Consider the following 13885-nt stretch of genomic DNA (forward strand, 5'->3'; position numbering starts at 1 on the left):
CAAATTCGACTTGTTTAATGTTGTTTCGAACACGAGCCGAACAAGATTGGCAGTTCAAACTTGATTCATTTATCTTGTAACTATCTTAAGCTTATTTCTGAACTACTTAATTAACTTATTTATTTCTTATATAAAATAAGTTTCATGATTCTCTTTTTTCTATTTTTTTCTTTTTCTTTTTTTATCTCAAAAATCCATCTTAATCATTACTTAACTAATTATATATTATTAAGATTTTATCATTTGAGTTAAACAATCCAATCTCTATCTATATGCGTGTTTCATGGTTTGTACATACATTCATCATACACACCACATACACACATACATATAATTCAAGACTCACACTTACAATAATTCAAGCTATATCTATTGTTGGTACAATGTCTTCTTCGTGATATGCAAAATAATAAACAACTCGTTCGGAATGCCGACTACACCCACTTCGATGCCTAAGTTAGTTCAAACTGTTGATTTTCTGGAGATGATCAATAATCTCATAGCTTAGAGAATCTGAATCTAAATACCTGGTTTAGCAATCTTATTTATAGGCTTAGAGTTATGAAACTACAGGAGTTCTTGAAGCACCATCAAATTAGGAGTTTGAGTCCTAAATAGCATAGGCTTTAATCTTATCTTCATAGAGTTTGAATTGGGTATTAGTGTCCAAGTCAGATAGTACACTGCCTCTTTAGCTTGTTTCCATGCTAATAGGTATCTTATCTCATATTTTATGGAATAAGGGTCCATTATGAGATTCTCGGGATAAGAGTCTTATTAGAGGTTATGTAAAGTCCTAGATAAGGGTTTGAGCTCACAAATCTCGGACATTATTTGTTGAGTCCGAGAAGATCTCTTCAAGGCGATGTATTGTATCACTACCAATCCTTCGAGGCAATGATATCCCGAGATATACTCGCTCTGTTCAAACTGGGAATATACCTTAGAAAACTCTGAGCCCTGCAGAGTTTTAGGTCCGAGGTGCTCAGGCACTGAAGTAATCTTTCCATAGAAGGTTGTAGCTAACCTTCGAGATGGTCTGACTGAGGTGACCCAACCGGGCCGGACCGATTGGTTGAACTTTTGACTTGACTTTGAGTTCACGTGGCTTCGAAACTGATTATTTTTTTCAACATCTATCAAATTAGAAAGATGATTTCATTTTATCTTTCTAAATATTTAAGATGTTCTCATTAATTACAAAGTTAAAATAAATACATTAATAAAAATGAAGTAATAAAAAATTATATGAGCTCATACACACATATGGACATGCATAAAACTATATATATATATATAGTTAACAAATCTGAAACAATAGGACCATAGGTCAGATTAGTCTAGTATTGACTTTGTGTGGCACATTGTTTTCAGCTCAGATTAAAAACTTATATGCTCTTATCCTTCCGCGTAGCTGTTGGTATATATATATTGATCACTTTGTGCGACACATTGTTTTGAAGCCCAGATTAAATAAATACTGTTGTCTAGGTTGCTTTTTTTATAATAAAAGGCAGGTAGGTGGAACGGCGACATGATATATTGACCAACAATATTCAATGGGTTCACTGTTTTGCCTGCACACGGGACTAGCTTGTTTTCTAAGGACAACATTAATTATTTCCATTTCTTATATATATATATATATATATATATATATATATATATATATATATATTTTGAGAGTTGCGGCGTCTTTGCAGCCTTCAAACTCCTAATTCAACGAACAACTGTAATCTCAATCATGCAGACGAATTGGGGAAACGTTCTTGTGTCTCTCGCGCATGACCTCGAAGCTTCTCGTTTAGACAGGTTTTTGATTCCAAACGCACCAATAGCAAATTAGTCATACACTACATAAAGTCAAAGATATCACCCAACCAAAAAAAATGATGAAACGTCTTGTACAGTAGCTGATAACTTTTCTACACGAATCGATATAAACTCAACATGAAATTAGTGAGTTACAATTAAAGGATTTACCTGTTTAATTAAATAGGTCGAATAATGAATGACGCATATACTTTTATATTTATACATCAACACAACTCGAATCCGACACGTGACATTTAAGCTAATAATTTTGTATACAACTTGCAAACTGAACATGAACTCAACTCAAAATTAACATGATAGAATTGATTAAAGATTTGATCCATTTAATTGAATATATTAAGTTATAATTGACTTATATATATATATATATATATATCCATATCTTGACATGTGAACACGAACGGCCATCCGTAATGTAATCCACGCCATGTATTGACAGAACCGGAAACAACGTAAAATAGGTTGATCATAATGAAAATGACATCAAGTATATTGATTATTTTTTTTCCCCCTATCAGACCTTCAAATGAGAATATACCTAGCTATATATATATCATAGTCACGGAGTTATTATACAAGAGACAGACAGCAATATTCGGGCTACTTTTTTCTTCTTATTTTTCACAGCATTCAGGCCAAGTACTGAGGTAATAGTATACTTTGTAGTTTTGCTGAGATATAGACAATTAATTAATTAATTAATTACAGCTATAATCCTGCGACGTTACAGACAAAAAGAATCTATAAGATAGACAAGAAATTTGTCAAATATCTCTTCCATAAACGTGACTCTAAAGACTAAAGGTGGGTTGGAATCGTGGGACCTCCCGTTAGCATAGCTACAAATTAACAACGTCAAAACGTTCAGTTGATCATGCATGTGATGTCTGCAAGTAAGAAACATTGCAGCTATCTCCAGTCATGAAATACCCCATCAGACACGCTGTATATATATATATCTTTTGCATGCGTCTTCTATCATATCGGGAATTCAGGGCATTGTAGGTGGACAGACTGCTGAATATTATGATTTAAATACAAATGTACAACAATAAGAAGTAAGAATCTGTCAATTAAATATGCTAATAGTGCATGCCTCGTGAACGCTTTCGTTTAATTAATGTTTGATTCGTCTAGTATTGCTCATAATCTCGTGAATTCAGGTTGGAGATAGGATGACGACAGCTTTTCGATCTAGCTTCCTGTGATCATTTATTTGTTTATTGCAAGAAATATAATTAATTTTTTACTAATTGAAAATGAAGAAAGGAGGTATCTTTGTTTATCGGTTTGACACCGATAATCCTTAAGAATTGTACTAGTTGCAAGTCATTTGCATGCGGAGGTAAATCCCCTTGTGAAAATTGGAGATAGAAATGTAATGATTTTTTTTTTTTCTATCTAAAATAGGAGGGTCTTTGCCGCTCCTTAAACGTACAGAGAAAGTGAAAGGAGACAGAATTGAAAGCGGCCTAAAAGCAGTAAGCAAATAATCATTTTTAATGATCAGAAAAGAGTAACCTAAAAAGATAGTTAACCTGACGGCCAAGAGGGCAGCTTGGGCTTCACCCAAATTGGCGTATGAAGGGGGGAGCTTTAATGCATAGACAGCCAAGAAATTACCATTGGGGTCTCTTAGATTGGCTGCTCCAACTGAAGAGCTGAAATGAATTGTTGTTATGCTTAAAAAGCTCTCATATGGTGGTGTTTATATACAAAAATGGGAGATTAATTTGCATCTAAAGCAGTGATACATGGGGGACGGTTTTCCATCCCCCATCATCCCCTTTTTAATTTTTAAATTAAAAAAAAAAAAATCAAAATTTATTCTTTGATGGTGACAAATTTATATATATTTTTTTATTTAAAAAATCAAAAGAGGGTGATGGGGAACGGTTGTTTGTCCCCACCTATCATTTTTCTTGCATCTATGAAAAGCAGTAGCCATTGCATATCACGTTGATCTTGATTGTTTTCCTTACTCGGCTTGATCGGAACAAATTTTTTTATTTCCAAAATCTTACTTAACATGATCAGGATTTTTTTTTTTATAATTTGAAATTTCAACAATTTTTTCTACTCCTTATAATTTGGACCGGTTAAAAAGTTTACGTGTCAAGTTCGGGTCAATCCGTTTGACTCGCAAACCCGTTAAGAGTCAACTCTAACACGACCCGTTTAGCTAAAAGGGTCAGACGACCCTTCGATCCTAATATAACCAACTTAAATAACGGGTTGACACAACACGACCTGTTTGACCCATTATATAATAAAGTTTAAAATAAAAATAGAAACACAAATATTAACTAAAAGAAATGATCATATTGTTTTATTAATCATATTACTCCACAGTTGAAAGTATGAAACATTGAGTTATTTTATTGTTTATTTGTTTTGGTTCAACTTCAAGTTCGAAAACTTAAAAAATATATATATATATATATATATACACTTGGCTTATTTTTTTTTTAGTCTTTTCAAAAAGACTTAATTTTGTGTTACGTGAGATTTTTTTTAGTTTAATCTTTACTTTTTAGATAGTGAGAGAAAGAGAGAAGTAACATGATTGTTTAGGTTTACATTTTAATGTTGAAAAAAAAATGTTTTAGCATACGGATCAAACCGTTTATGACCCAAACTCTTTTAAGCTTAACCCTAACCATTTAACTTCGTGTCTAATTCGCGAGTTGTGTCAAAAGTTGACCACCATAATTTCAATTGAAGAGAGGACTGTAAAAGACTTTCGATCCTAGCAGGGAGCCCAGTTATCCAAATATCTGCTCGGACAACTTAATCACTTGATCGGAGAATCGAACACCTAACTTTACAATCCCCTACACATCAAATATCATATTGTTTTATTAATCATATTACTTCACAGTTGAAAATATGAAACATTGAATTGTTTTATTATTTACTTGTTTTGGTTCAACTTCAAGTTTTTTTTGTTTTTTAGTCTTTTCCTTTTTTATTCAAGTTCTAACTCAATAAAAGAAAAAGACTTATTTTGTGTTATGTAAGATTTTTTTAATTTAGTCTCTACTTTTTAGACAGTGAGAGAAAGAGAGGTAACGTGATTATTTAGGTTTACATTTTAGTGTTAAAAAAAAAAATGTTTAACCATACAGATCAAACCATTTATGATTCAAACTCTTTTAAACTTATTCCTAACTATTTAAATTTGTGTCAAATTTATAAGTTGTGTCAAAAATTAACTGACCTACTTTCAATCGGGAAAGAGGGCTGTAAAAAGCTTTCGATCCTAGAGAAATGCTAAACATCTTAAATTTTTTTTCCAAAAGTTGGTTCCCAAATGATGTGTCACAATCCCATGAGATTGTGACATATTTTTCAAAATGATAGATCATATGAAATTGGAACACATCATTTAAAAATTAACTTTTAAAAAAAAAATTTAGGATGTCTAGCATTCCCCTCGATCCTAACGAGGAGCCCAATTATTTGGAATACCTGCTCGGACAACCTAATCACTTGTTTGGAGAATCGGACACCTAACTTCATAATCCCCTACACCTGAAGCAGAGGATTGAAGCTCTAGGAATCGTTGGGGATCCCTCTACTTCATAACATCCCGTGGGCCTAGTGGCTACTCTGCCAGAAGCTATGGCAACCTCTGACCTAGAAACGCAGAACCCTGGTGCACCCCAAATCAGAAAAATTCGCAGCTGTAGTACAACTGGCCAGTAACATTATACAATCATCGTACAACTGGCCAGTAACATTAATGTTTTTCTACAGTGTTTTCCGAGGAGAAAGATTCAGAACATTAGACGACGCCAGGCTTGCTAGAGCTCAATTAATTAAGCCCGTGTCTCGTTCATTCCTTCCACTAAACTCCCACCAGTTAATATGTTCTTCTATACGTATAATATACTTAAAAATTAGCTTAGTGTCTGAGTAGCAAGGATGGTATGATTTGGACCTACAAATGGCCCCAATTTTGTAACTCCTGTAATCCACCTAGGTCTGGCTCTTGACCCCTTGCTGCATTAATTATACGGGTAGACCCAATTAAGTAAAGTAAAATTTTGTCTTTAGTCCAATGAATTTTTCACAATAATCAGAAAAATAAAAAGAAAGTTATAAAATAAAAACTTTTAAATTGGAAGGCGTTGGGCCAATTGGTAGTCACTAGTCAGTACACTTGATTCAGAACTTCCATGATTTAGGTTATATATATATATATATATATAACTAATTGTCCTTCAGCCTTTCAGGGAAAGTTTCTTCAAAAAAAGAGAGAAAAAAAAAGATAAGGCTGGCCTACCTTACGTGTTAGCTTTGACGTGTCAGCTTGATCCAACTGGACTCCTGCAGAGTCCTGCTGATTTACTAGTCTCACGGGTTTTGTATGTCTGTCAGACTGTGAGTCACAGTGGAGAGGCAGGGCGCGTCATCTCACGGTTTCGCCTCGGATACCCACTGGCCCTTGTGGCCCAAAGGTAGATTGCCAGTTGGATCAGACTGCGCTTCCCAATAAAATACACTCATTCATGGTAAGCCACCAGCTGTCCTCCTAACGTCTATTTTTCTTATAATACCCTTCTCTGCTTTTACCCTTCAATTGTAGGACTTAAGCTGTTTTGGTCATTTAACAACTCCTGCCATCTGTAGCTAAGCTGTAATGCTTTTTGGATTCTAGCGAGAAAAAAAGGTTCGCTTGCTTCCACGTTTGCTTTAAGAAACCACAAACCCACGGGTTTCTCATGCATACTACGCCACGCTCCATAACAATCCCTCTATGCCTGGAGAGTGGAGTCCAAGTGCGTGGAAGTCGCGTGAGATCTGAATAAGAAAACGCGCTTGGGAGTACCGTTGCCCGTTGGGACATCTTTTCTTACTGGCTAATAAGTCGCAACTCCTCAATGGCAGCAAGCTAGCTCCCACACACACACACACACACACTATTTACTGTCACTTTCTGAGCAATTTCCTTTAGCCACATTACACTTTATTTAATCTAATTTATTAATAAACCTCAATTTTCGACCTATATATAAAGGCGCCTCTCCCACAGTCCAATCTCACTCACAAACGCAAGCTATCTCAGCTTCTACTCCTCTTCTCTTCATTCACTGTACTCAAGAAAAAATGGCCTCTTTCGCTTCTGAAACTTTCTTCATACTTTTCCTTGTGATCTCTCTGATTCAAGTAGCTTTGGCTACAAGAAAGCTCAACGAGCTTGTGCAAGACCAGCCTCAGCTCTTGCATTACCACAATGGCCCTCTTCTTTCGGGCAAAATCTCCGTCAACCTCATCTGGTACGGCAACTTCAAGCCTTCCCAGAGAGCAATCATCTCCGATTTCATCACCTCCCTGTCATCTTCTACATCCCAAAAGGCCCAACCCTCTGTTGCCACCTGGTGGAAAACCACCGAGAAATACTATCATCTCACCTCCAAGAAACAACACTCGTCTTTTTCCCTCTCTTTGGGAAACCAAATACTGGACGAGAGCTACTCATTGGGAAAGTCACTAACGTCCAAGCAAATTGTGGAATTGGCTTCCAGGGGTGACCAGAAGAACGCTATTAACGTCGTTCTCACCGCCTCAGATGTGGCTGTCGAGAAGTTCTGTCTTAGCCGGTGTGGGACTCACGGGTCTGCACCGGGCTCAAAGGCTGGTCACGTTAAGGGCAAGAACTACAGGTACGCTTACATCTGGGTTGGGAACTCTGAGATCCAGTGCCCAGGCCAATGCGCGTGGCCATTCCACCAGCCCATCTACGGACCCCAGAGCCCACCCCTGGTCGCACCCAACAACGATGTGGGTCTGGACGGCATGACGATCAACCTGGCTAGCCTCTTGGCCGGGACTGTGACGAACCCATTTGGAAACGGCTACTTCCAGGGCCCGGCGGAGGCTCCCCTAGAGGCCGCATCCGCTTGTCCTGGGGTATATGGCAAAGGGGCTTACCCTGGTTATGCTGGGGACCTTTTGGTGGATCCTACAACTGGTGCAAGCTACAATGCTCATGGAAGTAATGGGAGGAAGTACATGCTTCCTGCTTTGTATGATCCTGCAACATCTTCTTGTTCAACTCTGGTTTGATCAAAAAGGAGATAGTGGATTAGTTCCGGTAGAGCAGGAGACTAGTGGAAAATGTGGAATGTTTACGCTACGTAGAGAGAGAGGCAGATAATCCAATTCATTTATTTGTTCATTTATTTTGGTTCTGCGGATAAATACAAGAGCAAATTACTTTGGTTTGCTTCTTAAATTGATGAGAGTTGAGACCCTTCAAATTTTGAATCTTTGCCTATTCAGGAGATCGGCCATTATTGCTTAATATGCTTACGTTCTAAGGGAAACCAGTCTGTAAAAATGTGCATCATTAATCATAAGCATTATTTGAATAAAATCAAACTATTTTCTTGTTACAATTTCTAGCTCCATCCTCCGGATCAACTGTTACCGGTCCTGTTTGGCAATTCCCTCTCCTTCCTTTTCTTTATTTTTACTTATCTAAAAAAATATCTACTTCAAAATATTCTTAATTTTTTTTTTATTTTTTATATCACTTCAACATTTTTTTATTACTATTTAAATAAAAAAAAAAATTCACTATAATATAATTTTTTTTTTCACTTTTTCATATAAATTCTTTCAATTTTATATCACAATAATTACATTTTATTATTAATTAAAAAAAATAAAAAATAAAATATTCTCCCCCAATATTAGGGAAGAGAGTTGCCAAACAGGCCCTACTTAACAAAAAATCCCAACATTCCGGGACCCAACTACGATGGTGGTCCCTTCCCCAAATGATTGGCTTCTCGATAATTAAGCACGTGTACGGTATTTTTATATTAAATTTTAGGGAAAACTAAGCGATTTTGCAATTGCAATTTTGCAAATCCTCTTTTAATTTTATTTTTTATTTTTGTTATAATAGCTCAAAATGCCCCCTATTTAAAGAAGAAAAAAAAAAAGGTAAAAATTTGTCACTTCAGCCAATCCATAGCTGGCCTGGGGTCGGCCCGGAGTGGCGATGGGTGAGTCTAAGGTGTTTTTTAATTTTTACTATGTTTCTTTTTTTAATAAAAATGATGAAATTAAAAGCAGCTGAAATATAAGATATTAATATTGGAAAGATGATACATGCACAATAAGTGTACAATACCAAGACACAATATGTAGGTTCCACCCCAATGTGCTTTGATGCTGTATATCTGTAGTGCACTTGTTGTAATTTGAGCATTTCCCTTAAAGTTTTGATGTTATGATTGCAAAATTATAATTAAAGTTTCTCTTAAATTTTATCTAAAATGCATTGAAAATTAATATCCAAATTATTTTTAGCGAATTCCATGAACAAAGAACACATGTAAAATTTTGTCTGAATCTATGTTGAGTGGTGTTAATTGATTATTGAGAACATATAGCACCGCCCTGAGGCTGAATTGATTCTATAGTTTTTAGGACAGCAAGTGGATTATACATCTTTTTTCTTTTTTCTTTTTTCTTTTTTGTCGTTACTTATGGTTCTAATAATCTTAAAGGTAGTGAGTTAAATATCTAGTGACTTAGCTACAAAAACCAGACGGCCAGGAGGAGGGAAGCATAGAGATGCCTCTCTCCCCTTCTACTTCCCTTTTCATCTTCTCTTTATCCTTTTAAAGCTTTATACCACTTTTGAGTCCTTACACGACTTTATTGATGCTTTATCTCTCGTATTTGTTAATCTATCCAAAAAGTTTGGTCTCTTCTATGGAAATCAAAGCCTCAATCCATCCACCTTTGCCTTGTCGGCTCCTCTACTTGGCTACGACGTCCCATCCCTTCAGATTTACCTTGTATTATTGATTTGGTGTTCTTATTAAGTTAATCTTGTCGATGTAGGACATTTTAACATGCTCCTTCATGTGTGTCAACTTTGGCCAAACACGTGTTCAACATATAGGAGGGAAATACTAATTATTGCAAGAGACCCGCTCTAATACCATGTGAAAAGTTCATGAATCCATTGATACTCTCAAAAGACACATTGAGAGAGGAGGAATGTCCATGACTTTTAAAGTACCCAGATCAAGTTAATCTTGTTGATATGGGACACTTTAACATTCACCACCGTCATCTTTGGCCTCTCTGCTCCCCATCCCCGGTTCTTACGCCCACGTCGCTGCCTCAAGCGCCTCCACCTCGCCATCTCTGCTGCTTATGCTTTTGTTTATTGGGTTTTATGTTTTATTTATGCTTTTTCCTTGATTTTTCAGTTTCTATTATTGCTTTTCTTTAAAATTTTACATAGAATTGAAAGATATTTTGAGGGTCATACATTTATTGTTGGAAGTTATAGACTAGACCACCTATCAATTAAATTGAGTAGTGAATTAAGGGAGGGCCTCTCCTTCTGTATCCTCCCATTTTTAAAATGAGAGGATGCCATGTGTTGAAAATGAGATCTAAAGGCCATAATTAAGCCATGTCATTCATCTAAAAAAGAATGCGGCTCCTACAATCAAGTCTCATTTTTTCCTCCAAAGTTTTGTACTCATCTCTCTTTAGGAGCCCATTCTTGTTTTCTACCAACTCCTTTTTTCCTAAAATTTGATGAGATGAGACGTGCTCCTTGATACTAATTATTGAGACAATTTTTGATATGGTGTAAACAAGGGTCTCACTCTGATGCTTAAATTAGTTTCTAGAAAAAAAAAAAAAAAAAAAAAAAAAAAAAAAAAAAAGAAGTAAAAAAAAAGTGTATCTTCTACCTCAAGAATTCAGTATGTCGTTTATACCATAGATATGAGCTTATTTATAGGCTTGATGATGAGCGCCCTTACTGCTAGAGTTTTGTGTTCTTTGGCTTAAGAGCGCCGTCAGAGTTTGATTTAAACTCAAACTCCTCTATCCTCTAATCTCAAGATTCTTTCCTTATCAATCTCTAAGCGATATCTTTGGCGACAAATCCGGGATTAGTTTCAATCCCGAATTTCCCAAAACAGATTGCGATCTCAAAAGATCTGGATCGCGACTCCTTTCTTAATTCGACTTGGGTTGGAGTCGATACCTGAGTTCCCGAGACATGCTTATCCCGGACCTTGGCGGACTAAGTTAGCTCTTAATCTGAGGATGTCTGCGTTCTCAGGACTCAATCCAAATGTACCTTCTGCCGCGTATTATAGGGAATAGCTGCTTAGTTTCTTACTCCCGGGACAGGACTTTTCAAGAGTGCTGCTATCTTTGTTGCTTAATGTCTATCTCCCGGGGTAAGACTTCCCGAGAGTCTTGTTGTCTCTTCCTCGGGCCGATACTGACCTAATGTCCCATGATTCTTCAGATGGGCCGATCTGAGTGGAATTATTCACAACACTTATGTTGCGAATAGAGATGAGATGTTGTATTTCTTGATACTTATATAGCAAGTTAAGTTGGATGATATAAATAGATGTCACCTTATTGGAGCTAGGGCAGAACCACCCTATCTTTGAGGGGTTTTGAGACCTTCCAAATTTTAAAAAAATTCATAATAAATTGAAAATTTCTTCTAAATTATAAAATGAGCCCCCAAAATTAACTTTTTACCCTTCAATTTTTTAGTTTTGTTCCCCTAATAAAAGTCTAGTTTTGTCCCTGATTAAAGCTAAGATTAGGTCTATGATCTTGTTTAGATCATGCATGAATAGCCCACCACAATACATGTAACATGTGATTAGCCAAATGCAAGAACCTTAATATGGTGCCCAAGGTAGTGAGCAAACAAAGCACTCGAGCTATATGCTTGAGTAGCGTCTAGACTAGGATCTACAAGATATTTTAAGTTTAGACTTACGCTCTTTTGGAAAGATAAGTCCACTAAAAAATATATTTCATACTACATGCGCTTATTCGACCGAAATTAGAAATTGCTGAATAGATCCCTTCCTCACCATGCGAGTCCCATGAGTCATTTTATGACTATTATACGCCTTTGTTGTGACTATATCACAAGACGAAGGTCTTGATGTCTACTATACTATCGTGTTGCCTATGGCTATGATTGATGCGGTCTAAAAGAACATTGCTGGAAAAGCGATTGGACCAAAGTTGAATGACATGGGAGTAAAAGGAAGACTATTTGATAATACATTCCTAAGGGTATTCACTATCAACAGGTTATGGCGCTACGTGGCTATAGCAACATGATCGTGAATACATCACGGTAATTATAGGCAAGTCAAGCATTATGCTGATTTAAAAAAAAAAAAAAAAAAAAAAAAAACTTGAAAGGGATTAGAACTACTTAATTAGAAGTGTTTGAATGATTCTAGGGCATAAAGAGATAATTTTAGAGATGTTGCTATACTTGTCATTTTGATAAATATTTGGTATAGCCGTATAGGGTTCCCATCCCTTCTTTTTGTAGAAGTGCTTGGTGGTCGAACATTCTATTTTAAAGTATAAATATGATGAAAAACACATTAAGAGATACATGAACAATTGTGCCCGTTGTATGTGAGTGTGAGATGTTAGATGGAAGGGCGCCCACAATGAGTGCGCCCCTCCGCATGCTTTTGAAAAGCACGTCAAAAAGTGAAGTGTTTGTAACACTTAGCTTGATTACAACCCCTATCAATTACGCCAGACATGTGTTAATGCTTAACAATTAATATGGAGTAACGTACATGGGTTACAACAATGTTTGCTCCTCCCCATCAATGGGTGGGGGGCTATACAATTTCCCCCTATGTCTTTTGAGTAATTTTGGATGGAGGGTTTGTGAGTATTACTCCAATAGCTTTGGTAGTATACTCCACCGCCGAAAGCAAAGTCACGTCGTTGGAGAATTACGTGGAACAACAAATTTCAATGTAATTGAGGTTCTATTTTAATTTTGCTATGCTATTTTATTTTCTAATAGAGAGAGAGAGAGAGAGAGAGAGAGAGTATGCTCTTTTATTTTCTAATACAGAGAGAGAGAGAGAGAGAGATGCATCAGTTCACATCATGCGATTACAATAGGGGTCAAGCTTTGCATTTTTATGTTGAGCAATCAGAAATCCAAGCAACTAGAAATGGTTTTTATCAATATACATGGGGAAAATACACTTGGCTCACCTAAACTGACACCCTTTTTTGCGAAGACATGCACCCCAACTTAACATTTTTGACAATTGACTTCCTTAAACATCCATTTCAATATGATTATTCTTCTCTTAGATGTTTTGCATTAAAATGGGCAAAAAATTGCACATACAAACATGCCCGTGCAAAATTTTGCTGTTTACTTTTTTATTTTGCTGTGCTTTTTTTCCCATATGAATGGTTGTCTATTATGTCAATCTAACAGCCAAAATCGACACAGTTTGGACATCTTGAGTCGAAAATATGCACGTTTAAGTCACATATGTCATTTTTTTTATTATCTATTTTAAGGCTAATTAACAACTAAAAGAATGGTCCCCTTGCAACAAAATAGTAATTTCGTGTAGCCAGGTCTTAGAAATGATTGTTTGGAAGTGTCTTTACACAAGCTTTGCTCCCTTGCTTGTTAATTAGGATCCTATAAGACCAGAGATCAAAAATTAGGATCCTGAAAAACAGATTGATAAATATAATCACCAAATTTGCCCGGAGCCTAAATATTGACCAAATTTTGTAATGATCATTATTGATTAACCCGACTTTACTCCTAAAACTCTCTTTAAGGCTTTGTAACAACTTTATTCCCACTTAACCAAAAAAAAATTATTCTCAAGTTAGCGTTAATCATCTCATATGAAGTTATGAACATAGTCATCCGTAGGAAACGTGTCAAAAATAATAAATAAAAAAAAGGTCGGGCATATATTAGGGAGTTTGTACATTGCTTGTATAAGCCTGGACCACAAGTACTCAATTTTGTTCTCTTAACATCCTCATCGGCTGTTTAAAGCCTGTAATGATACTATTTTGACTTCTAAAAAGTAGATGCGGCTGAGAGCGAGACTATCCCTCCCCCCCCCCCCCCCACAGAATGATTAAAAAACAACGTGTTATCAAGCTGGCATCTCACTCTCCAATTACTCGTTTTTAAATGCCCCTTCCTTGCAGTTTCTCACCCACA

The 13885-nt window shown here is 36.2% G+C and overlaps 1 protein-coding gene across 1 annotated transcript; it reads left to right on the forward strand.

Moving 5' to 3' along the window:
* The first annotated feature begins 6868 nt into the window (after positions 1 to 6868).
* Positions 6869 to 8077, forward strand: LOC133870778 (protein PHOSPHATE-INDUCED 1-like). The gene has a single exon (XM_062307996.1). The coding sequence runs from the start codon at positions 6949 to 6951 to the stop codon at positions 7906 to 7908; it is 960 nt and encodes a 319-aa protein (XP_062163980.1). The 5' UTR covers positions 6869 to 6948; the 3' UTR covers positions 7909 to 8077.
* The last annotated feature ends 5808 nt before the right edge of the window (positions 8078 to 13885 follow it).

This window comes from Alnus glutinosa, chromosome 6, assembly GCF_958979055.1.
Source record: "Alnus glutinosa chromosome 6, dhAlnGlut1.1, whole genome shotgun sequence".
Classification (NCBI taxonomy): Eukaryota; Viridiplantae; Streptophyta; class Magnoliopsida; order Fagales; family Betulaceae; genus Alnus; species Alnus glutinosa.